This window comes from Boleophthalmus pectinirostris, unplaced genomic scaffold (genome assembly GCF_026225935.1).
Source record: "Boleophthalmus pectinirostris isolate CB_2022bp ecotype Guang Dong unplaced genomic scaffold, ASM2622593v1 HiC_scaffold_15, whole genome shotgun sequence".
NCBI lineage: Eukaryota > Metazoa > Chordata > Actinopteri > Gobiiformes > Gobiidae > Boleophthalmus > Boleophthalmus pectinirostris.
In genome coordinates, this window is record NW_026571070.1 from 19,808,133 (window position 1) to 19,834,468 (window position 26,336).

At 37.9% G+C, this 26,336-nt stretch overlaps 1 protein-coding gene across 1 annotated transcript in view; it reads right to left on the minus strand.

The window, feature by feature from the left end:
• Nucleotides 1-236: 236 nt before the first annotated feature.
• Nucleotides 237-26,336, minus strand: part of neto1l (neuropilin (NRP) and tolloid (TLL)-like 1, like) — an 83,199-nt gene continuing 57,099 nt past the window's right edge. Inside the window, exons 6-13 of the mRNA XM_020925755.2 lie at nucleotides 25,929-25,970; nucleotides 25,621-25,748; nucleotides 13,850-13,932; nucleotides 13,422-13,567; nucleotides 6,704-6,817; nucleotides 2,964-3,585; nucleotides 2,228-2,302; nucleotides 237-438 (exon numbers count right to left, since the gene is read on the minus strand). Of these exons, the coding sequence (XP_020781414.1) occupies nucleotides 2,242-2,302; nucleotides 2,964-3,585; nucleotides 6,704-6,817; nucleotides 13,422-13,567; nucleotides 13,850-13,932; nucleotides 25,621-25,748; nucleotides 25,929-25,970 (1,196 nt within the window). The 3' untranslated portion in view covers nucleotides 237-438; nucleotides 2,228-2,241. The remainder of the gene's footprint in view (nucleotides 439-2,227; nucleotides 2,303-2,963; nucleotides 3,586-6,703; nucleotides 6,818-13,421; nucleotides 13,568-13,849; nucleotides 13,933-25,620; nucleotides 25,749-25,928; nucleotides 25,971-26,336) is intronic.

The following is a 26,336-nucleotide window of genomic DNA, read 5'->3' on the forward strand; positions in this document are numbered from 1 at the left end:
AATAACTTATAAACAAATGGTTAACAAAAGGTTAGTAGCTGAAATAGATTATAAACCCTTAATCAGTATCAGTACCATCAATCTCATCAACACTGTTGTGTTAATATTTTGTCATACTAAAAATAATAATAGAAATGTGATCATTTATGCCATTAATGATAGTAAAATGTATTTCAAAAACCTGATAATTTCTTATCGTCTACATTAAAGGTACTGTAAATTTCTTTGTCCCACATCTAAATAATCATTGTCCCATGGCTCATCACTCCTGAAGCCAGTCATTCACAGTTATGCATCTCTGCTGTCCCATTGAAACAAGTGCACACATTCTCTACAGAGGAACAGTTCATTCAAGATGCACAAAGAGAGAAAAGGTTTAGCTCCCAGTGCAGTCAGACTTGGCAAGAAGCAGAGGAATGTTGCACCTGTCTGAAGTATCTGCAGAAAAATAAGAATACTATTATTTTTAAAATGATACACAGTCGTCACTCTTTACAGTTCTGAATGGACCCACATTCAATTGTACAATTTTCAGATTTAGGATGATTTATGTTTTTAGGGACACCATTGTCCCAAAAGGTAGGCCTCACCCAAATTAAAGCCAAGAGATGAAACAACACAGAGGATAAAAATATTCCATGCTAATATGGATTTATACATCTATAAGGGAAAACTGTGTGTTATGTTACATAATTCTAAAATGTTATGATATTTAGACAGCCTACTGTATCATATATTCAATATACGCTCTTTATTCAATTTCTGGATCTTATTAAACAGATATAGGAAAATAAAAAAGAACATGGGACATAAATGAGGACAAACAAAGTAATGTGAAGCTTTATTGTATTATTCATTTTACAAAGCGTTAATAAAATCAGCCCTGAAATTTCACTGGAATAACTTCAAAGTGTCATTCTGTCAATTAGCCCTATGAAAATCTGTTACAAAGATCTCAAGCTTCAACAATGGGAGAAGGGAAGAATAACAGTTTTAAGTGATCATGTTTGTCAGTAAATAGAATGAAGATGCTTTAGAAAAAAGAATTATGTTGAGATGAATACTGATCTAACCTAAGGAGTGTGACAGGAAACTACATGCAGTGCCATCAAATTACTTTCAGGAACATGTCTTAAAATTTAGTGATGTTGGTAAATGAAACATGCATAATCCATAAATCTAAACCATTCATTCTTCACTTTAAGTTTCTCTGCCTAACTCCTAGGGTTTACTGATAAATAATGTAATAAATATGCACTAAATAAAATAATGATAACGGTTTAAATCATAGTAATGTGATTCCAAATTACATGCTAGGAAATGAGTTGCGATAACATTAATTTGAGTGAATTTAAGACAGTTCAAAGGTCCATTTCTTCATCTAAGTCTGCTGTATTTAAGCTCTTCTCCAGAGCAGAGTAGCAGCAGTGACCATAGTCCCATTATGTTTAGTTCATACTGATATCCAGTGCTCAGTGTGTCCCTCATCAGCATCATGCTGGTGTGAATCCACGCTCCGCTTTCTCATATTTCAGTGAGGCCCGTTCGTACTGATCCAGGATAGCACTATTCTCAAGAAGTCTACATGATGGAGACAATGCAACACAACGTAGAACATAAGCAGACAGACACAACAGAGCATTAGAACATTAAGAACAAAGAGTAGCACTTCATGTGATTGCCCTGTCAAACACCAGCATGGCAACTTTCCATTTGAATGATACATTTGAGCCATATTTACACCTTTCTTTAAAAAAAAAAAGAGTTGGGGCAAACACATAAAATGTTACACAACATGAACTACATGAACACTACTGTTTGTAACACAAAAGTATATGACATACAGTCATGCAATACTTGAGATAACTGTCAAGATCTGCAACTCACAAGAACATTGCACATTTCTTATAATGTACTATATTCTGGAATTTTACAGTATCTCTGTTTTGTTAGAGGTTACACAACCAAACGGTCAAATGAAAAGGTCCATGCTCACAAATACATGAATATACATAGACAGTATGCAGTATGTCCCCAGAACTATGAAGACATAGGGCAAACTAGAGCATACACTTCTAATAACAAAACCTGCTACAACAAGATGGCTGCAAGCAAGAGACCCATCTTGGTAAAAAAAAAAAAAAAAAAGAAACATAAAGAAAGTAGGCAAATAATGACTATATACAACAACAGAGAAACATGTGGACTGTTGGGTAAGGGGGCTTACCTTGAGATTGTCTCCTAGACCCTAGTTGTGTTGTACTCTGATTCATGTTTGCTCAAAGAGCCAATGAGGCAGAACCTGAAATGTCACGGCTCTTTTGTTTAATATCAAACTCTTGTTTTGCATAGATCATGTGCTTCCTAACAGTCATAAATGCAATTCTAAAAACAGTGATGAGTCTTGCATGCAGACTTCATCAATAACACTAATATGAACTACATGCAAGTATATCCAAAAAACTTGCCATAACTTTAAGTAAACAACTATTAAATTTCAAAGATCAAGGTCAAGCTTAAAATACTTTCTTTTATAAAAAATACCATGCCAAAATACTGCAATTTTACTTTGAAAAACTGTTTAAATGCTGTGCTGTGACTAATATCTAGGAGCAAGAGGCACTGGTTCAAGCCCTTTATAGTCAGTATAAGACTGAATATGACATAACATCTTTCATTTAAACTTTAGTGCATATGTCGGCAATATCTAATATACATTTTCTATAAAACTAGAGCAGATGAAGTGCTGAAAGTGTTCAACAAAGTGCATGCAACAAGGGGCAAAATAAGTATATTTTAGCCCTTTAGTTATTTAGAAATTAATGGTAAGTAAAGCCAAAAGAAGCTTGTTATAATTTTCAAAATTATGAATAAAAGCTAAAATGGGAGAAAAACATAAAATGTAATCCATAAAGTAAATTCTATGCTTGTTGTTGTTTGATCAGAAATCTATAGATACTGACCGCTGTACGGCCTTCTCGTGGCGTGAGAGCCTGTGGCTGGTGGTGGGCACTTCCTCCATGTCGTCGTCCAGGTCACAGCCATTGTCCGCTGCCTCCTGTGAGTAGCTGTGCTTCATGACCAGGATGCTTCTGCGGTTCCCTGTCCCAGGCAGCAGGGGGCGCACGGACATGGGGGCCTGTGGGAGGTCTGTCAGGAGAGTGGCTGCTTCTCTGGTGCTCAAGTTTCCTCTACTGCCTCTGCCGCTCAGAGACAGCTGGGAGAAGTGTGCTGAGCCCGGGTTGGATGAGGAACCACAGTGGTGATCATGGACACACCTGGAGGAGGCTCTTCTGAGGGCGTGGTAGTTCTCAAAGTCCTCAGCCAGGTCCACCAGGTCTGCAGAGGCCGCTGCAGCAGAGGTGGTGGAGCGTAAAGTGCACAGCTCGTAATGTGGCGGCTCAAAGACCTCCTGGAAAAGAGTGGGGTCAAAGTCCTCACGACGCAGGATATACTTTTTACGAGGCTGTTTGATCTGAACTATGACGGATACGATGAGAAGGAGGAGCACGATGCAGCAGGTCACCCCGATGATGGTGCCATTTGTGTTGTTCAGGTTGTCCAGGATGTTGGCTTTTCTTTTCTCTGTTAAAACAAAGTTACAACAGTTCAAAATATGTTTTTATTTGCTTTATGATTGCATAAGATATCCTGTTTAGCCTCTATTGGAAACATTGTAGAGTTGGGTGTTTGGGTTTGGTTCACAGGCGCTACCACATTTCCGTACAAGAACATTATCCATACAACATACAATGCCTCCTCTTTATATGTCCAGTTTGGCCTTTCTGACTTTGTTTTCTTATTTTTTCGGTCTCCAATCTGTTATTTCCTTTCATTTTTGTTCACATTTGGTTCATATCTGACAACTTCCTGCACACATTTTAACATATCTGCTCCTCTTCACCTCTTTTTTAAACTCTGTGCTCTGGACTGTGGAGCTCATTCAAACCCTGCTGTCTAAGGATTTATTGTTCTTATGTTAAATCATCTTGACAAATGGACCCCCTCATGTAGGGCTCACAGCAGTTACATTTGTCCTGCTTAATATCCATTAGATGTGGCATGGTGTGACATTTGAATATTGCATGAGCAAGCCCTGCACAGACGAACAGAGCCTTCGTCACACAGAGATTACATTCAAGAGCACAGAAAGAAGGGGATCAAACCTGACATTTGTCACTAATGAAAACACACTTGACTGAGTGGAGAGTAATGTGTTGAGAAACCAACCACTTACAGGTCCTATATTATGCTAAATTGATGTTAATGTAATAATGCTGTTACCTCATCAAAACATACTTGTGTTGGAGTTGTGTTTTGTTTCATTCACACATGAGTAATCCTTTATTATTACTCTGTCTGCATCTTTCAAAATGCTCTGTGCACCTTATGATGTCATGAAGTGGTAGTTTTCAAGTTAAGAGCTACAATTTACCTTTAGTTCAGTGGAGATCTCTAGCTATGTTTTTGATGAGGAAACAACATATCTACATAAATCAGAAACAGTGTAATATGGGCCCTTAATATGCGATAATAGATACTTGCATCTTTTGAAACTACAAATTAGCAAGTGTAACAGAAATCATAATAGTTATTAAGCCAGACTAATTTCGACATATTTTGGTTCAAAGATAAAAAGAAACAAACTATATATATATATATATATATATATATATATATATATATATATATATATATATATATATATAAAACTATAGAGTGAGGAAGGTTTTAAGGAACACAATAAAATTTATAAATTTTAAAGTTTGGAAATGGTCAAAAAAATACTAAAGCAACAAGATCCACAAAGTAGTTTAATGCACTTTTAATGTACTTTGATATGCCCTGAAGAAACGTGTAGGCTAGTCCCGGATTTTACATTAAAGGACTTTTTAATGCAATTGGAATACCTCAGTTTTTTTCTCCTAAATGTATGTAAGTGATGTTTTTCCACTGTGATCCTGAAGAGCACCTGACCTGATACTTAATTGATCCACTGAAGCACTCACGCTCTTTGCTTTAAGTTTAATGTACTAGTTGTATTCTGATTATAAAAGTAAGCTCAAAATGGTTTTCAGTGTTATTATTATAGAAGCTAAGAGACTGGAAAGGCTGAGCTCACTTTTCACGTTGTGAGTCACAGTGAACACTTTCATATATATGCTGAAAAAGCAAGTACACTCACTGTCACCTCAAGTGAGTGACACATCCTAATTGCTTACTACGCAGGACAACATCATTAAAAACCCACTGCATGTATTGATGTTTGAGGTCTTATCCAACGGCCCCAGTGGAGCTGCAGAATGGATCTTAAGTTATGTAGTAGAAATATAGTGATGGATGGAGAAAGGTCAGGCTGCAGTAAAGTAATTAATGAGAGATATAGGACCGCCTGATCCCCCGAGTCCACGCGCATCTCAGGGAGTACTGGACAGCAACATACGTCACTGAAATCTGAAGTGAGACAAGCAGATAAATTATGAAGACACACAGCAAACACAGGGGATCAATGTATGGATCCAGGGGCTTTAGGAGCTGTCCACAAGAGACTGGCCGCAACACAACGTACGAGAATATTCAACTTCTTTGCAGGCAAAAATACATGTAAGTGCAGCAAAATAGGACACCAGCTCATGTTTCAGTGTTTATAGTTGTTGTTGTAGTTTTGCCTTGACCTATGAAAAGCAATATTCTTTTGGCAAATTTGTTATGACTGTCAATTGTGCTATGATGAATATTATTTAAATCAATGTATTAAACAGGCTAGTAACAATGGAAATAGCCACACCCACCCTCTTTTTTTTTTTTTTTATTATATCCTATATCCTTAAATTGTGTAGTAATGTTTTTTTTAATTCTGTACATAAATTGCAAAATTAACTTACAAAATAGCGATTATTAAGCTTGTCTGGACAACAGCTAACTCTGATATATCTGATTAAACCACAGTTTTTCAAACTAAAGTGAAAAGTTACTAGACCAGTGAATAGCAAAACTCAGTGTCGCTGTCCATGGTGAAACATTTTAGTATTATTTGGGTGCTTTGGACAACAACAAATTTTTATATATTTGATTAAACCACTCAGAGAATATAACTATATCATTTAATTTTTTGATAGTAAAGAGAAAAGATACTAGTCTTGTGGATTAGAGCCCTGCACTCCCGCAGGCCTACGCAAAATAGTGCGGAGAGGGACACATTTTGAAAGCTCATTGCGGGTGCAGACAGGAGCGAGACTACACAACGCAGGAGCAGGTGGGTGGGATAGTAAATTGCAGTCCCGCAACTAAATATGAGTGTAAAGTAAAATATAAAAAAGATGAATGTTTGCCTATCATGCATAATTTCTGATGGATATTTTATTTGGCCTTAATAAAAACATTTTAAGCAGCCTAAATTTGCATATGTGGTCTAATTCAGCACATATTTTAAACAATTTCTTTCTGCTTGATGGAGTTTAAGAAAGTGAACGTCTTCTTGCGGGACAAAATATCGCAGATGCAGGTGGGAGCGGGACTGAAAATTACAACTCTTTGCGGGAGCGGAACTGAAAATTCAGTCCCATGCAGACCTCAGTTGTGGATAGCAAAAATCTGTGTCGCTGTCCATGGTGCTGAAACAGTTGAGTAAAATGTATATGCTTATATTTGTGCTATAGTTTACGTATGCCCTATAGAAATTACATAGACTGTAGCATCTTACCTTTACATTGGTTCTCGTCCCAGGGGTAGACGCAGTTCTGCATCCCATTACACACCAGGGTATTATTAATGCACATGTTACTGTGACAGAAGAAGGCATCGGCATCACAAGGAGCTAGAAAATAACAGATGACAATAAATTTGTGAGTTATCAAAATACGCCTTCACTTATTTGTGATATTAAGAACAAAATGTCTCCCCATGCTCTTATCCCGTGTAGTGGTATTATGCACAGAATTAGCAATATAGCCACAGATGAGATGACCAAGAGTTGCTTTGTGCCAATTTTGCCAGAAGTAAATCTGTCCGGATGTTTCTCAGATCTGCCCTGATCCCCCTGAACCCATCTGTTCTTCATGAATTTTCATCCTCATCTTCTCCTTTCCAAATTTGCAAAGACAACTTGTGGATTTGAATATTTCTGTATGGTGAAATCCAGTTCATTTACACATTACAATAGTTTTATTTATAACCTAACAAACTAAAAATGATGAGAAAACAACATTATAGCACAGATCAGAAAATAGTATAACATGGGCCCTTCAAAGGCTTTTGTCCTCTAACATAATAATGGTTTCTCCTTTACAATATGTGGGACCAGAGTAGTCATAAAGTCAGCTCCGTAATGCTGTATGCTCCCAGTGTTATGGCCCTATCATTTAAATGCAAGGTGCCCTTCCCTTTAACTACCAATAGCTCTAATGCACATGTCATCTGATTGGCCAATTCATTTTCCTCGAGAGCCAATCAAACAATAATATTTCTGCATAGTGAAACCCAATTTACTTAGATGTTTTGATATACTTTGTCCGCAGAGTAACTAAAGCAGGAAACTGTTGCAAATCAGAGTGACTGTTTTATCGATCTTAGTGCAAGTGGATGTGATAAAAGTTATTCATTACAGGCATTCTCTTTACAGCATGTAGTAATTGGATATTGGCAAATAAAATCTATGTTACACACTCGGATTATAATACATTACTCGTTACAGACAGTCAATTTGCATGTGATAAACGGGCTGTCAGCACATGCTCTCTGGCTTTGTCTCCATAACATTATAGTGTGTGCTAAAACACACTGTCAGGCACCAAGGGCACAGGAACTGTGCTGCTGCTGATACTACTACTGATACTGATACTACTACTACTACTACTACTACTGATACTACTGATACTACTACTGCTACTGATACTACTGATACTACTACTGATACTACTACTACTGCTACTGTTACTGCTACTGCTACTACTACTACTGATACTACTGATACTGATACTACTACTACTACTACTACTACTACTATACTACTGATACTACTACTGCTACTGATACTACTGATACTACTACTGATACTACTACTACTGCTACTGTTACTGCTACTGCTACTACTAATACTACTGATACTACTTCTGATACTGGTACTACTACTGCTACTATTACAGCTGCTGCTATTACTATAACTGCTTGCTGCTACTACTACTACCACTGACACTACTGCTACTGATACTACTATTGCTGCTGCTGCTACCAGTAGTAGAAATACTGCTACTACTACTGCTAATACTGATACTACTACTGCTACTACTATTACTTCTACTATTATTGCTGCTGCTGCTACTGCTATTGCTACTGCCATAACTACTACTGCTGCTGCTATTTCTGCTACTACTACTACCACCACTTCTACTACTACTACTACCACGTCTACTACTACTACTACTACTACTACTACTACTACTACTACTACTACCACCACCTCTACCACTACTAATGCGGTTACTGCTACTACCACTACTACTGCTACTACAACTAGAAAAACATAAAAAAAAAAAAAAAAAAAAAAGATAATATGTCATGCATATTGAAATATGGAAAATCATTATTTAGGGCTATGAAAATAAAATGCCGGCCCACCTTCATAAAATCCACTCAACACCAGTTACTTGCAAATTAACCTTTCATACTTATGTATATTTAATATCTTCTGCTGTATTTGAGTAATGGCTTTTTGGCAAGATGTTTTCTTGCTCTCTACAACATAAACGTCTGCGCTGTTGCCAGTAATTGACAGATAACGCTTCTCCATGTGAGACTATTTACTTGTAATAATCATTCTCCTTACACAGCAGGATCCACAGGGGGGCGCCAACTCCTTCCATTAGTTCCTCACAGCACACCACAGGGTAAGAACATTTTAAGAACTCGATTCCCAATAATCTGCTTTCAAATTAATTTTAAGACATTTTGTGGTAGATGTGTCCTTTTGGTCAGAGAGAGGCGCCTCGAGCTGCCAGTGGAGACATAATTAACTCTTAAATGAGTGGTTGATGGGTGCAAGGGGGATTTGGCTGTAAAATGCCAGAAGCAACAGGAGGTTCATGAATTTTTAAATGAACAAGAGACTACAGAAGTGGCTTTTTGAGGGTGAGTGAAAACAAGCACCGTGAGACTAGAAATAACTTTAAATGGACTGAGACTGCATTCCCAAAATTGGTCTCAGGAGGGCGCCCCCCACAAATTGCACTATAGGATTGGAAAGGATTAGATGGAGAGGGACGGAGACAGTATGCCAAATATTATGCAAGTACTACATGGATATATCAACACAATAATCCGGAAGTCCAACTCATTTACATAACTGGTTTGACCTTAAAGTAGACTGAATACAGTTGGTGGTTATGCATACAAAATTATTCATGAGTTTCAGAATCATGAAAAATTAGGACCATTGCCATACCAATTAACAATTAAAAACTAAATATTACAGTATTTAAATTAGGGGTCTGCAAAAATATTGAAATATCTATATGTTGTGATACTAAATTTGATGATACAGTATCTTTATGGTGGGCTGCTATATTGGTATATTGCCAAGAGTATTTTTGGTATTTTCTACACTAAAGTTATAGTTTTGGAGTTTGTTTTGATGATTAAACTAGTTGTATTTCATATTAACTTTGCACAGGTAGTGGTTTAATAAAGAAATATTGTTGCTAAAATGTATCTGGTTCTCAAAACACAGCAATATATCAATTATTACATGTATAAAATCATATAGTAAGTATTGTGTATATCAAATCGTGACCATGAGTCTTCAAAATGTTGCCTAAAACAGGAATCCATGACAGTGTATTTAAAAAGTGCAGGAATTTAAATAATAGTCAATTCTGATTCTGATTAATCATGGGCAAAAAGTGACCAAAATAGCAGTTCCCTTTTGAGAGAAATCCAAATACTGTACATTATATTGAATTCTACAGGTGCACAGAGCTACAGGTGCATACTACACCTGTGTTTTTTTTATAGGACACTTTTCACAATGAGTGCCTCTGCAGATCCTTTAAGTCTTTTTATGTCCTGAGCAGATGTGAGTTCCCAATGGGGCCGATGGCTTTTAGAGACATGTGCACAGCTGTGAAGGTTTCACTGTGTTTTTGTGTGTATTTACAGCAGTGTGGAGGCCCTGGCTTATGTGCCGTTCATGGGGTCACACACACAGAATGAAGAGGAAGTGAGGAAGGAAGGGAAATCACATGAACCAAAAATGGACATTGTGTGACTTCCTGGTTGTCATAGCAATCATTCATCATCAAATATAAGTACGAGCAGAAGGATCTGTCTGTACACTGCCCTGAACTGAACTTTATCTCTGTATAATTAGGATAAAAAGAGACTCTAGTATACGACAGATGCAGCAGTAGCTTAATGAAGGTATGGCTACCCACAAATCAGGTGGTGTGAAGTTTGGGTCTCAGCTCTTCATGAGCAAGACACTTCACCTGCATTACCTCCATTGTCAGTGTATTGTGGTATATGTTTGTGAGCACAAAAGTATAGGGATATGCATTTACTTTACTAATCTATGCTCCTGGGGTTGTTTTTTTAAGACTATTTATGAGTTGTATTGATACTTTGCAGCTGGTGTCATCAATTTCCTTGGGGTGTGATGCTAACTGCAAGCAATGCTCTGTCTGACGCTCTGTTAGTCAAATTAGACTTTAATCTGAGCTTTAATTTAACACCAGAAAGATGGAACTGAAAGCTGATTTGTGCTGTGCAACATAAAATTACACAACCTAGGTAGCAATAGACACAGTTTTTCAGTTAGTCACTCTCATTTTTGGTTGAAAATCAAACACCGAAACAGGACCATGAGCGCTTGCATCGATCACAGGCTCCTGAAAATGTGTTGCTTAAATCCTTTTTGTATTTTTTTCTGGAGTTTTCAGACTATCTTAAAACTTCTTTTGGCTGTGTTTGCAAACGTGTGCATTGTGTAACTATGGTAACTTCTAAAGCTTTCCGTCATAGACATATATGTTGAACACGCCCAGCATGATGTCACTGCAAAGTATCAATTGGGTGTTTTAGACAAGAAATTGGGCAGCATGAGATGGAGTGAAGAGCGGGGAGAGACATACAGCATTTAAAAAAGTGAAGACTCTATGTAACTATGTTGAGGGAGACACATATTGGTTGTTTATATAGGCTTTTCTTGTTGCAGTAGTTTTTAAATTTACCTGGAAAACAAGCACAATAGTTGAGGTCAAAGAAGTGGACCGTTTTTTGAATTCCCTGACAGTTGAAATAGCCCACTAGCCTGATGTGGCTGTGACCTGTTGTATATTCAGTCTATGGAGCACCTGAGCGTGGAGCATTGACAGGCTGCGGCAGGAGCAGAGCCGGGCGCCGCTCTATGGCGACGGTCTGGCACGGATCGCCTCAGTGACTTAGGCAGCACTGTTACCCCGGCAACAGCACACCTCGGGCTCTGAGGGTGAAATGGACCCACCAAAAAGACTGGACTCCACAAACAACTGATCAGGTCTGTGGATTTAGACTGGAGAGACTTGATTTCTCTTGAACAATGAAGGAAGTAATCAGGAAGTATCTACTGACAAAGTGGGATACTGTGTTCATACATCTGAGAAAGTGTAATATTATTGTCAGAGCTCAGGATTGCGTTGTAACATCTCAGTGAATTATAATTTTGGAGATTTAAGATTCTATTAAGATTAGAGTTCATATATTATTTTGGATAATACATCTCTAATAACTTAGTAAGACAAACTATCAAACAAAAACATACAATTATTATGATCTTAGCAAATGTTAAAAGGTGAGCACTTCTTAATTTCCAGTCCTTTTTTCATACTTGCGACTTCCTTCTTTCCTTACCATTAAAGGATATACAGTCTTTTACGTAGGGATGTTGTACTGTTTTTCTAATGCTTTCAAAGAAAGATGTGGCTTGTGTGGCTACAGGTGAGTGTTACTTCAGGTCTAATTCTGTCTGTTTGAATGCAGGTTAAATTACACTGTGGAGCTAAATATAGTGTGCACAATGACTGAGCACACTTCCCAGCTCCACTGAATGAGGCTTGATTGAGAATGGGACGTGATACAATCGATCCATGTAGGACATTGGCTCTATTCAGGGTGATCTGTTTTCATTTAAAATAGCCCTGGCTGCAGTTTTGTCTGTACATTGTGAATTTTTGCAAAAGTTTAAGGCTTAATACAGTAACACTATACAAATGGTGTCCAGTTAAAGTCAGAAGGATGAAAACATACATATTTTTGGACAGATTTTTTATTTTTTTTACCTGTCAATACTTTACAGCTGATATCATAAATATGGGGTTGAAGCTAACTGTGGCACTACCTTGTCTAGAGCTCTGTTGCTCAAGTTAGATTTAAATGTGATTGAACACAATTAAACAAGTCTGTCATTGCAGTCACAAGTTAACTAACATTAGCCAACAGTTTTTCAGTTTTAGTTTTTTACTCTCAGGACTCTCAGGACCATGGATGCTCCTATAGACAGATTATTTGCTGACCAACACAGCGGATATGCTTGCAGTCTGAGTGCAGAAAGCGCCGCTGTCTATATGGTTAACATGACGTTGCGGTGCTATCTAGAGATGTTGTCAGCTCACATAAAATAAGTTATGATGCATTAATGAGTAGAATACGACTTAATGGCCTGCATGCATCAAATGCATATGGTCTATAGTTAATTGCAGGTGGGTGCGTAAATGACGAGAGGAAATGGCTCGAACTTCAGTAGCTGGACATACACTCATGCCTGATCAATACGACTAGCCCCAACCCCGAGAGAGACTGAAATCTGCTGAAATCCTCCAAGACACTGACATGATACCAGACAAGACAACAGCTCTTTCTGCAGGAGACATGCACAGAGTGCAAAGTGACATAATCTGATAATCCCTCTATTGATCACAGGCTCTTGAAAATGAAAAAAAAGAAGTTTTTTTCTTGATTTTTGAATGGACTCCGGTGACTATGTACTTGAATAATTACACACACACACACACACACACACACACACAAATCTTAAGATAAGTGGCATCACATGGCTTTCAAAATGTCCACTAAAGCCTTGTACAATTTCTCCCAAACCAAAATAAAAAATTTATTGATGTTGTACCTCCTCTTCCATTCTATACTGCGTGTATTATCGTATTCCACATGAGGCATGATGCTGCTCGCATTCACTGTGTTCGCTATTAAAAAGCCCATAAAACTAAATGGAAACCTCTGGCAGTACATTGTAAATGAATGACATCTGATACAAGCCACTATAAACCTGACCCATGTTCTTGAATCCCGCCTTTATGGGCCACACTAAGGACCAGGTTTACAGTGTAGTATTATGGGATGTTCAGTGCTGTGGTGGGAGTAGGGGGTGGTCTTACGCTCTTGGTAGGTGGTGAACAGGATGCGGAATCGGCTCTTTCGACTGGCCTCATCCGCCCACATCCGGATCACCCCCAGAGTGGACACCAGCATGATGTCGTTGGCAACCGTGGAGCAGAATTTACTCTTGAGGTCCTCCACTGAGCTAAGACAGGAGAGAATAAGTTATAATCAAGTTTTGTAGGAATTAGGAATTGCACAGTATAGCTTTGATATTCAATTTAGAGACATATTATCCAAAATTGACTTTTAAGCATGTTATAATGGTTTCCTGTCTTCAGTAACTCCTCTGTATACTCTCATAACTGATGTATGTTTGAGTAATCTTTATTCATCTGCATAGTGTTTCTAGTTGATATCATGGGATTTGTTATACAACCAAGCAAAAAAAACAAACAAAAAAACAAAACAAAAACAGAAGACCCACCTGCCACCATCATACACTGCTACAAAGTTACGCTTGCATTCATTTGAATTAGCCATCTCATAGTCCAGGAAACGTAGGTAGATCTGAAAAAATAACAAAGAATTATTGACAAATGAAAGTACAGCAATAAACATACACACTTCAGACAAACTACACAAAAGCCATTTCAGGTAAAAATCATTGTTTTTCTTTGGCTTTCTCAGACCTGAGGAGACCCCAGTTCCTTAGAGGACAAGTGGAAACAATGGCTCTTATTTACATTTACAGTCCACTACATTGAACACCCTTCATTATTGTTCTACTGCAACTAATACCCCCATTATTTAGAATACATTGGGTGCAGTCAGATGGAGTAAAGTAGAAAATACTCAGCAGTGGGCACCACACTGCAGTACTCTGGGACCCATCTCCACGATCTTGTTGCTAGATTTGATCAGAACCTCAGCCAGAGTATTGTACCTAAGGCGCTGACAATAGCAATAAAACTTATTCTGATTATTTATTATTCATTCCCACGACTAAATGAAAGAACCAAAGTGTGATTTAAAAGGTTAATCAGTGTATCCTGTCACAACTCTGTACTCCAAACAGCAGAAACAACCACCTCGGTCTCCTCTACATGAGTAAAGGTCAAAGGGACACTTCTTGTACAAGCGTTTTCACACAGTCACCTGTCAATCATCCATCAGGCCTGAGATCTTCCAATCAGAGCCTGCGTTCTGCTCCAGTGGGTGCAGCACTCCCATCATTACAGTTAATGAGTGGAACGGCCCTGGACTGTGGCTGGGTAATGCGATACTTTATAAATGCACAAAGACAAAAGCTGCAGATGGGACGGGATAATGGACCCGCAATGTCAACTCAGCTTCACCAACATGACAGGAGCTATACATCCGCTGGGACAAAACAAGTCAGCCAATTTCCCCCCAAGCTCCCATTCTGGTGTCAGTAATAGTGGGTCTAATAAAACTATGTCATATTTTGCCACTTCGCTGACTGTTGCGGCTTCATCACAGGAAACAGGACATTTTGTATCTCGCCAATGAATTAAATAGAGCCATGTCAGCGTAATCTGTAGGGTATACAAACACTGTACAGTACAGCGTGTGCAAAAACAAATGAAATCTAATACATCGCATAGAGGACACACATATTCATTGCTTGTACCCAAAGGATTCAAGTATCAGCGGGTTTGGTTCGGATGGGATTCATTTTGTAAAGAAAATAATTTGCACCTTGCTTTGAAGTGAATAAACTGGCTATCACATTTTGGGCTGGTGAAATTAATTTGAATAATTGAAAAACACTTTTTGTCTCAATTTGATGTTTTTGTGCAAACTCAGTTCCCTTTTTCGTAACAGTCAAAGATACTAATGGGCACCACTATTGTATAACACATGGTTTCAGTTTGGTTTCAGGGGGTATAAAAGCTTCACTTTTTTAGGTAGGTTTAAAAGAGTGCAAGGCATTCTGGGAAAACGGCATCCATTTTAATTTGAGAAGTGTGTTTTGTGTGAACTGGTTTTATCCATCTTTTTATTTTGAGAGACACATTTACCCTTATTTAAACAAGACCTGGGGGTAACTGTAATAGATCAATACTACTTAAGAGGCCACACTCACATTCTCAATCTGTTAAAAACGTGCGACAAAATGTATTCAACAAAGGCAATTATTTATTTATTTATTTGCCCTTAAAACAAGTCCTAATTCATGTTAAACAGTTGGCACTGGTCCAAAGTTATTCCTCACTTTACCTTATACGTCTCAAGCACCTTAATTATACACCGCAATGAATATATGAGCTCTTTTCACAACTTTCAGGGGCTTTCAGTTTTGTTGTCATGCTAACAACAACTTAATATACTGCATATTTTGACCCCAAGAGCTGCTTATACAATATATCTCTGATTGGGCAGGACAAATTTTGTTTAAAGACATGAATAAAAATCAGATATGTGGGCTTTTAATGTGAAAAAACATCATTCACACATAGGTCTCTGTATTGATACTTCGCAGAGAGATTACGATGGGGGTGTTCTACATCAGTTACCATAGCGACAATGCACACATTAGTAAATGTTATATGTTATATGTTATAAATAAATACTGAATACAAACATTCATAGTCCTGTTCTGGAGATCAATTTTCAATAAAAATATGAGAGTGACCAACTGAAAAGCTAGTTTGGACTGTAATTTTCTGCATGAGAGACTTGTTTACCAGCACAAATCAGCTCACCTAGTGTAGTTCCAGCTAAATCAGCATTTTCTGGTAAGACTGAGTTAAAATAAAGCTCAGATAAAAGTCCAACTTGAGGTTCTAACAGAGCAGTGCTTCAGTTAGCGCCACATGCCCAGAGAATGTTGATGATGCTCAGCTGCAAAGTATCAATAGCGCAACTTAATTTTACCCCAAGCTGAGATGTCTCTTTCGGTAACAAATTAAGAAGTGAACTGGTGGTCAATCCTCTATCTTAAAAGCGAATGATGGTCATAGATCAGATAGATACAATCACCAATTTGTAATGAAACCGATTGGCTGTGGTGCAAAATGGGCCCCCTCTCTATCGATCTGTATAATGACGCAGAATCCATCACTGCTCTGAAGAATAGCTCCTCCTTGTCGCCTAAAAGCTTCTCGATATGCTCTTGGTTGGGCTCATTATTGCCTGAATGGATGTCCATATTTTGGTCATTATGTGTACAGACAGACCCTGCATGGGGTTAGGCTATCAGGGCCAGGTACACTCAAAAATACAAATGATCTCCTCCAGCAAGATAAGATTTGTACAAAAACAGCTGTGGGCAGCATTGGACAGGCTAATCAAAGTCAGCATCCTTTAGGGTGTTAGTGTCCTCCTATAAATTATATTAAGTGATTTTTTAGGCATATTATGACCAGTGAGATGTGACAAAAGGACAAAGTACAGCACTTCATCAAAGCTAATGTTAGCAGCAAGTGGCTATTTTGGACTCTAAGTTGCTGTATTATAAGGCTAACTGGACAAATATGAGTGAGCTTGAAATGGGCCAAATAGTATCTCCAAAACACTCTAAGTATGGAGAAAAAAAAAAACAAAAAAAACTAAGAAATGAACTACTAGTAGAGCTACTGGAACTAAATGTACAAAAAAATTACTTGTACAAAGCGAGTACAAATTGTGTTTGACTTTTGTAACAATACATTTTTACATTACATTTTGTTGTGTAATGTTAGTGCACAGTAGCCAGGCTGGCGCCACCTAGAGCCTCGGCTCAATTTCATTTCTCTGAAGCGACTAGGTCAAGAATTGCAATACACTAGATGGTTTGCAAGAACCCCAGAAGTTGTAGACCACGCACCGGCCAAGCAGTGAAGAGCTGTAAACCGCCTGTCTGGGTCCCTTTTGTGGTACAGCGCAACAGTAAACAAAGAGGTCAAGATGGATGTAGACGAAGCCATACATTTTGTGTTGGCAACGATTCTCGAGATCAAGGATTTCAAGCCGGAACACAGAGAATGTTTGGTGAATTTTATCAAGGGGAAAGACGTTATTGCCCTTCTTTCTACGGGATTTGGCGCATTACATACATCACGGCCAAATAGCAGCAATTGGTTAAATAAAAATGTACCCACCTACCGGCGAGCGAACAAATCCTAATGCTCCGAGGTCAGACGGTTTCCAAGAAGTGAAACCAGCTGATGAATCAGGCTAAGTGAGGCTAAGTGTGCAGTTCTCTGAATCTATAAATGGTGCTACAGTATGTGAAGTGGCTTGAATCACATTAAGCTAGTTTGTCGTTTAGTCATTATGTTTTGCCTGACCACTATGATTATAATGCATACCTCCTCCTACAATATGCCAAGGAAGGGATGGTCTTTCCAGTAATGTAATTTGAAGTTGATTTTGTGGATAAAGCAAGGTTAAAATAACAGTTTAAAGTGGCTAGAACAGAGCAAAGCCTGCTGCAGTGCTGTCACTTCTGGCAGCAGCAGAGGGCCATTATTGCTTACTCCAACAATATAGTTCCTTTCTCCTTCTCTTCAGCTGCTGTGAGTGCTGCCCCTGTCTCTGTCATCTCAGCCTAAAGCTCTTCCATATGTTTCCTAAAATGCATTATTAAGTATGTCCCAGTATGTATTCTCCCAGTATGTCTGTAGAGCATTGGGTCCTGTCTAATTAGACGCTCCAGTATAGAGTAGGATGTGATTCTGTGAGGTTTCTGGCACAGCGGCTTTAGCGCAGTGTGTATCAGCAGAGGAGAAATAAAGTGCTGGCCCTAAGCTCAGGTGTGTACACTGTGTACAGTTGGAGAGGGACAATCTCCTCTGTATCTCCTTCACTCATATAACATGAGTCTGCATTATGGCTATATAGAGACTACAGTGTAATGTACAGCGGAAAGTATTGATCCATGACTAATATACGTTATGCAATGTTTTTTTGTTTTGGTTTTTTTCTCCAAAAGCAATACATACAAATGATCCAAAGAAACAAACAAAAACAGGACATGTGGGGACTGGTCTTTTCATACTGACTGTGTTTCATTCTCACCATGCATTTGACTACATGAAGTGTTGGTATATACTAGTAGATATGGCATCTAAATGTACTCCACCTAAGGCTTGACATTACTTTTATATATTGAATTTCTTGCAATTGCTAAAATGAGTCACACTCTAGTATTTTCTTTTTTGGCAAGGAACCTCACTAGAGGAAAATGGTTGGAGTGCTTTTTATCCAAAATGCATATACATCTACTGTAGTAATTAGATTGTCAGCTATTAACAATAAACTACACTTTGTGGCTCTCTCTATGTAGGCAAGCAGGCTGCACCAGAAGGCCAAGATATAGGTCAGATCTGTGGAGAGGCAAGCCCATTCACAGTATATTCACAAGTATGTTTTTCAAGATATTTTCTGCATTACTAAAAATCTGGATTTCGATGCACAGCATGGATAAATGTAACGCAATACTGTGGAACATTTAAGGCAAAGCAAACTATCTCCATGGAGACAAGCCACCCACCAGGAAAGTTATATGGAGCAGTTTTATATACACAAACACACACACACACTAAACAGAATTTACAATTGTGCGTTTGAGTACTGGTTCCCCATTTCTCTCCCTGACTCACCGAGTGCACTTTTAGGCAGAGATTTTCAGTCACATTTGGTGAATATGTGGACCTAAGTGTGTCTGCAGGCGTCAACTCTTTTTATGATACATGCGCCGTAGTAACCATCTCTGTGGCACTGAATTTGTAACATATTGTGCAACCTTATGGGAGCCAAACACACACTCTGTTTTCAGATGGGGAATTTCACGAGCAGCAGCGGAGCAACTGAGAATAAATTTGTGTTAAAACTTGTATTTGGGGGTTGTCGATCAGCGCTGGTGTCAGACTGCAGAAGGAGGCACGGCCAGGGGGCACAATACAACACACACTCCAACCATAGACGCATAGATCAAAGTGCCAGCAGTGCCCCCTGTCTGTACTGAGGGGAAATGCAGAGCCACTGGAAATAGTAACACAAATAAATAGAATTTAGGTTACTTTATATGAATTTAATCTCATGTAGAATTTCAAACACACACTCAATTTAAGTTTTTTAAAAGTTCATATTATGTGTACTTACAATTACATTATATGGTTTCATTTGTTAGTGGCCCTGTTGAGTCTCAAAGCAAAGAAAATAGATCTTCGCCATCACAACATGTCAATCATTCCATCAAAGCTTTACAGTTAATAAAAAGTCTTCTGCATTTAAAAGAAATGTGTTTGAAAGTGCATATAGTTAGGTCAGGTTAGACTACTTATTTCACTATAGTTAACATAATTCTATTTAAGATTTTAATAAAAATCTTGCCTACTTTTTTCTAGGCACTGAACATGAAGGACAAGTAGGTAATTCCACATAACATCTATAAAGTTAACATGGGCCAAATCTATCAAGTCTATATTACATGCTGGTTATGATTAGACTAAAAATAATAAATGACCACACTATTATTTTGTTAAATAAATGTTTAAACTGACAGAAAAATTGGTTTCTTTAGCACTAATTGTTCCAGCATTTTGAATGAATGTTGAAATAGGTAGAGGACTAAGAAAGCTTTCAGAAATATTTGTGCGCATAGAACAGAAATTCATGCGTATTTAGGAAATCCATGCATATTTGGCTGTAGTTGTGCATAAAATAAATATTTGTAAACTCTTGAATGAGTCCAGCACAGAGTTAAATTCTATGCGCACAAATATTTCTGAAAGCTTTCTTACTCCATAGACTCTGTTTTAGAACTCTTCACTATTTCCTGTATTTTTGTATTTTTTTTCCCCTCAACTTTTTTTTCACAAACTGTCGCTTCACTACTGTAAAACTATGATAGATATTTGACACAGCCTGGTACAATCCCACCAAACCAAGAAATATTTAGAAAAACATGAAAACGTGTGCACTTTAAGTTCTAGTTTTAGCACACATAGCACATTTTAATATTCTCCTTGTTATAATAAGATATTTCAAAATTTATTGAAAATCTAAATAACATTAACTGAAATTACACAAGGATGGTTAAAATAAATTACAATTACTTTTTGTTTATTTTGAAAGACAACAACAGTTGTATACAGTAACCATAGTTTAGTGCTTTATTTTAGAGATGACCATGATGTAAGAGTGTACTCAACGAATGTCCTTCACAAAGTTCTTAAAGTACTTTTTAAGAACATATAGTATTATTATTCTGCTGAGGTACTAAAGGTGGAAGATAACCGCCTTGGGACACAAATGGAGATTTTGAAGGGCATTTGTAGTATAAAATAAGGGCATTAACTCCACATACATGAGAAATATAAGATAAGAGCTAAGCTAGTGCCCAGGCCATGAATCATAGTCAGAGTTATTATCGGCCAATCAGTGTGCATGTGTATGTGTGTGTCGCCGGGTAAAAAATGGCTGAAAGCGCCCCATCAGACTTATCAGAGGTTTTATCATTGAGGGAGTGGGGCTTAATAGCTTCCCTAATGTGTGATGTATGACTAAACGTGGGCGCAAAGCAGTGACAAAAGATCAGGATAACATCTTAACATTAGCAGGTGCAGAATTACTCTGCCAAACAGATTGTGCTGCACTTGAGCGGGCATTACTTTCTCTCCCTTCAAACAGGCCTATTATGTTGTGTTCATTATCAGATAATCAGAGAGTCACTCAGAGCATCATGATTGTACCTTTGAATCTACCTGTAAATTTAATATTGATTCTGACTTGTGCAAAAGGAGAAGCCAACTAACTAATGAACAAAAACAGGAGGTCTGAGTCAACCAAATAAGTGTCACTGAAATGAGAAGTCAGTGACTGAAATGGATATTCCAAATGGGAAGTGAGCATGGGCGCAAAGTGGTTCCTTCAAGTTCAGGCTCTAATTCACAATCAATTGAAAAACACAGGCCCGTCTGTCTATAACCACTTCTCATTTTGGTCTTAAAATGTTCGTATTAACCCGCTGTAAATGATTTCACTATTATGTCCCTACATCAATATATGAACATTAATAACAGTCCAACCACAAGTCTTCTTTTCCCAAGGTTGCTCCTGCCAGTTTGATTGACAGCGCTGCTAAATTCCCACCCCCTGCCAAACCAGTGGTGAACTGGAAAGGGGCATTAGCTTCATCACAGTCTCTCGTGAATGGCTGTTGGTCATGTCGTGCTTGGATTCTCAAGTGATGTCCGTAGTTGCCAATTTGCCGCTTTAACTACCAGCCTCACTGAGCTTCATTTGGCTGTAGCCTTAGTCCACTTCTATTATCCATCGCTGTTACTATGTTTACTAATCAGAATGTATCAATATTGGTACTGGTATCAAATCTGAAATCTCCTGTGAAATTTAGGACTCTAGGACATATCACTTCAGCATTTGTCCAATCAATTCATGTATAAGGATGTAACAATAACTGAAATATTGTGATATCGTATCGTCAAAGTTCTCACAATAATATCATGGACCATCACAATATATTGAATTACAAGTCTCTTTGCTTAAATTAAGAATTGTGGTGCAGCAATAGCTAAAAATAGACAAAGGGAACTACATAGACCATGATCCTTTGCTCCATTTCAGTGTAGACTATAATAGTTCTAAGCACTTTTAAGCATTTTAAGAGGAAAAACTGACATATTCACAGTTTTGTTAGCCTCCACAAAATATCACAATAAATATCATACCGTGAGATCTATATATGTGAAAATATTATACCGAGAGATTTGGATATTGTTACATCGATATCGCAATAAATATTGTACTGTGAGGTTCATACTGTGATGATATCGTATCGTGAGACTAATGTTGACATGTGTATACATTTTTACACAGTAATATTCACTAGTTACTAGTAAAAACAGTGTTTGAAATCATACTGTTATTTGATAACATTGTGTTTGGTTCAGTTAGGTGAAAGGTTACTCTTTCGCTCATTATAGTTTTATTTTGTAACAGATGGCAAAATCAGGTTACGGCAGATAAAAAGTAGGTTAGAGAATATGAAAACAGCATGGCCATAAAGCTAAGGTCATTCCCATCTACATTCATGCTCCCGAGTTTAAAATGCAAGCCTAGCAATATACTCTGCCCTTCAATGAATGGCCCAGTCATAAAAGTCACAGTAAAAGTGTGCTGTTCCTTCTTTAAATCACCAGATGTAGCGTGTGAAGCAGGGCACAGAGGTGGAGTTAGCCCAGTGATGGAGCAGACAGACTGTGCAGTATATGTGATGGAGGCATATGGACTGTAGAGGCAAAAGTTACAGCATTTGTAAAACCGGGCCCTTCCTTGCACCGCTGCTCATCCCCCAGGAAACTTTTAATCCTCTACATTAATGCAGCCCAGGTAGAGTAGATAAGGAGACAGGCTCGTGTGGGTGGGGAGAGGAGCGTGGGGTTGTGTATATGTTGGTCTATCCATGAAAGGGAGGAGGAATGCAGGGGCCAGGCAAAACATTATGACTACCTGCTGTATACAAACACTTCTTAAAGGCCCTATATTACGCACAATTTACTGTTGTGAGCTTTAAGCCACGTTAAAATGTTGTTACCTCCTCAAAACAAACCTGGAGTTGTGTTTTGTTTCATTCTCACATGTTTGAGCAAAGGCTGGTTTATAGTCCAGAGAGCCGATGTCCTGACGCAGACCTGAACCATAAGAGCTTTGGAGCTAATCAGGGAGTGTCGTGGGAATCCAGTTTGCATTAATTATTTGTTATTTGTGTACTGTGGCTGTAACCAATCGCATCAGGCTCATATGCAGACATTTCTGTGCCAACCCTTAGCTGCTTTGAGCTGTTTATAATCAGTTGTCTGTATAGTCTTTGTGGATCAACCAATCAGAGCAACTGCATTCAGAGTCAACTTTTTGGCCGAGGTGGACGTCCACAGCATGGCAAACACCGCAAGCTCTCTGATTGGGTTTCATGTGCGTTGGAAAACTGGACAGCACATCTGTGTAGATTTGACATCGGACCATAAACCAGTCTTAACCCATGAAGCGGTTTTCACGTTAACAGCAACTTTTTACCTTTTGTTCAGGGGAGTTTGGAAATTCCCTGGCTGAAATTATCCATATGATTCTAGTGAAGGTGTATGGAGTTTAAAAACACAGTAAAGCACTTCTTGTATTACCACATGACATCACAAGGTGGAACAGATTTTTTTCTGTTTGAGAGAAAAACTCTAAACCTAAATATGCAAGTTTGTGCGTTAAACATGTGTGAATGAAACAAGACACAACTCCAAATATGCTTTTGATGAGAAAACAATATTATAACATGGATCAGAAAATAAGGTAATAGGGACCCTTTTTACACTTTTTAAACACAATTTTCACATAAAATCGTCCAAAAATCAATAAATTAATAATAATAAAAAAACAACACATTACAATATTTGGTCCAAGAGAGCAGGACAAGACAAGATTTTGAAATTATTTTAAATTAAAAATGTGCTGTTTAGTTTACAAGTTTGGCCTCATTCTGTATTTTTTTGAATTTATTCTAGTTTATAATTTTGCTGTAATTGTAGAACTGCTTTTTTGGAACTGAAGCTTGTATAGAGGTGGAACAAGAGTAAAAAACACAGGGGCAAAAATCTGGCATGTGTGGACAATCTACATCCCACTACCAGATATGTGAAATCTTTTGGGGGAAAAATTTTTTTTTATTCTCCCTCCCTTCATTCACCTTCCAGTTTAGTTACTAGCTTATACATGGGTGAGAAAAGCACCGTTTCTATGGTAACTAACAACTCAAAAGTAAATCTTATATTTTTTGAATGGGCAAAGTCCATAAAATATTACTTAGAAATAGGAAGCTGAAACCTATGAATAAGTTATTTTGGTTTTCTCATTGCTGTGTCCTATTTCTACAAAATACTATTCTTTAAAGTTCCACACTGTACTATAACTTGTGTAAATATTTAAATACATGTTTACTTATTGCCATTTTCACCTTAGGATGGTATATTATCTTGTAGCTCTAACATTTATTCCGGGATACATGGGAAACACTTGTACAGAAAACAAATGCATTGTGGGGTCGGCCTTAGGGTCAGAGTGAATAGCAGCACTATTTCATCAGGACTAACTCTCCCCCTCCACCGCTCCTCCCTCCCTCCTTCTCCTCACTCTCTCTCTCTTCCTCTCTCTTGTCCTCACTGTAATATCCCTCTATTCCTCTTGGCAACACCTCACTGATTAAAAAAAAGAAGTTGACCCTGTGTAAACCCTAGTGTGATCCATCTGACCCAAACAGGGAACAAGTCTCCCCCTGGAAAAGACAGCAGGCAGGATGCTGTTATTGCTTTGAATCATTTAGAACCCAGGAATACACATTATGAAATAAATTATGAAGTAAATATTCAAGTTAGGTCAGATGTGGAAGAACTACTCATAAATACTAAGTTTAACTGCAACATTGTTTTACTATTGCTTTTATATTCACTATAAGAAGTAAAATTCATTCACAGGTTTCACACCAGTCCAGTACTACAATATTGTCCATTTATTGCAAAGCTTGTTCTGGTGATACGTGAAATTGACAGGACAGAAATGAACCTTTATAGCTTTAGAATGCTCATGAGCTGTATCAGAACATGTATAAGACCACATAGACCAGTGTTTGTTCTTTTTTTCAAGGGACCCATATCCTTAGAAAATCTTTACAACCCAAGTCAATAGACGTAAATCACAAAATAAAGGTGGATTTGACCATTATGGAACATTAATGAGGATATTTTATTGTTGACTGAGTGATCGTGTCTCTTTGAACAATTAGAATTACTCAAGTTTTAAACAAAAACACTAGTCAGCGTTTCACTCAGTGCATTGAGAAACAGTGAGGAGGGTGTGTGTGTGTGGAGATGTATATGTATATGTATATATGTCTTTGAGAAACACTGACACAGACTACACCTATGTGCTACTCTTGAACATACCTGCACATTTACACAGAGATTACACAGATCGTAATGGTAATATAAAAGAGATGGTAAATTACTACGATTTAATGTAGAAAATCACATTCTATTAAGTTTGCATTGAGTTAGAGTTTGTTTTTATTACCATTATAGTATCAGTATTGGAATCAGTATTGAGTATCAAGAACATTCCTTGGTATCGAAATCGAGTTTGAAATTTTTGTATTGTGACAATACTATATAACTCTATATATTTACACAAAGTTGTTGCTACATTATCATTATTATAAGTGAATAATAAATATGAGCCATGGCTTACCTTGGACCTAGGCGGCGCTCGGATGTACCATTTACAGTCCACAGCCTCAGTGGCACCAGCCTTCCCATCTCTGGTGATCTGATGTGACTCCACTATCCCCTCTGGTCCCACCATATCATACTGACACGCTGCAAAACACACATATAACACACACACATAACACACATAACACACATAACACACATGCACAAACACAAACACACACAACCAACCAACCATAAACACAAAACATGTGTTCAAATCCCCAAACAGGAAGAGAGAGAAAGAGAGGAGGAGAGACAGAATGATAGATAGAGAAGTATACCTACAGGGCAGAGGTGGTGGGACGCCCAGGTCAGAGAAGTCTGGATCTGAAACACACAAGAACACAATATTTATTTTTAACTCACAAATCACACTCAGAAGGCAGTGTAGCGGTTAATTTGTGGAGTAAGTATTTCTATCATAGAGCTGGGAGTTTAGTGGTGGTATTTTATAATTATCTATACATTTGTAGGACTTTGAATAACTGCAATTTGCTTCAAAAGTACACTGTAACAGGTAACAGTGGGACATTACCAAAACATCTATTTCTTCAGGCATTTTGTATGGCTTTGTCTTGATATTGACTAAAAAAATCTAACATAAACCCACCCCAAGAAAATTATTTTTCTCTGAACTTGCTCAAAGTAAGGGTTTAAGCATGTATTTTGTTTAACATTGCTGTAAATTACATC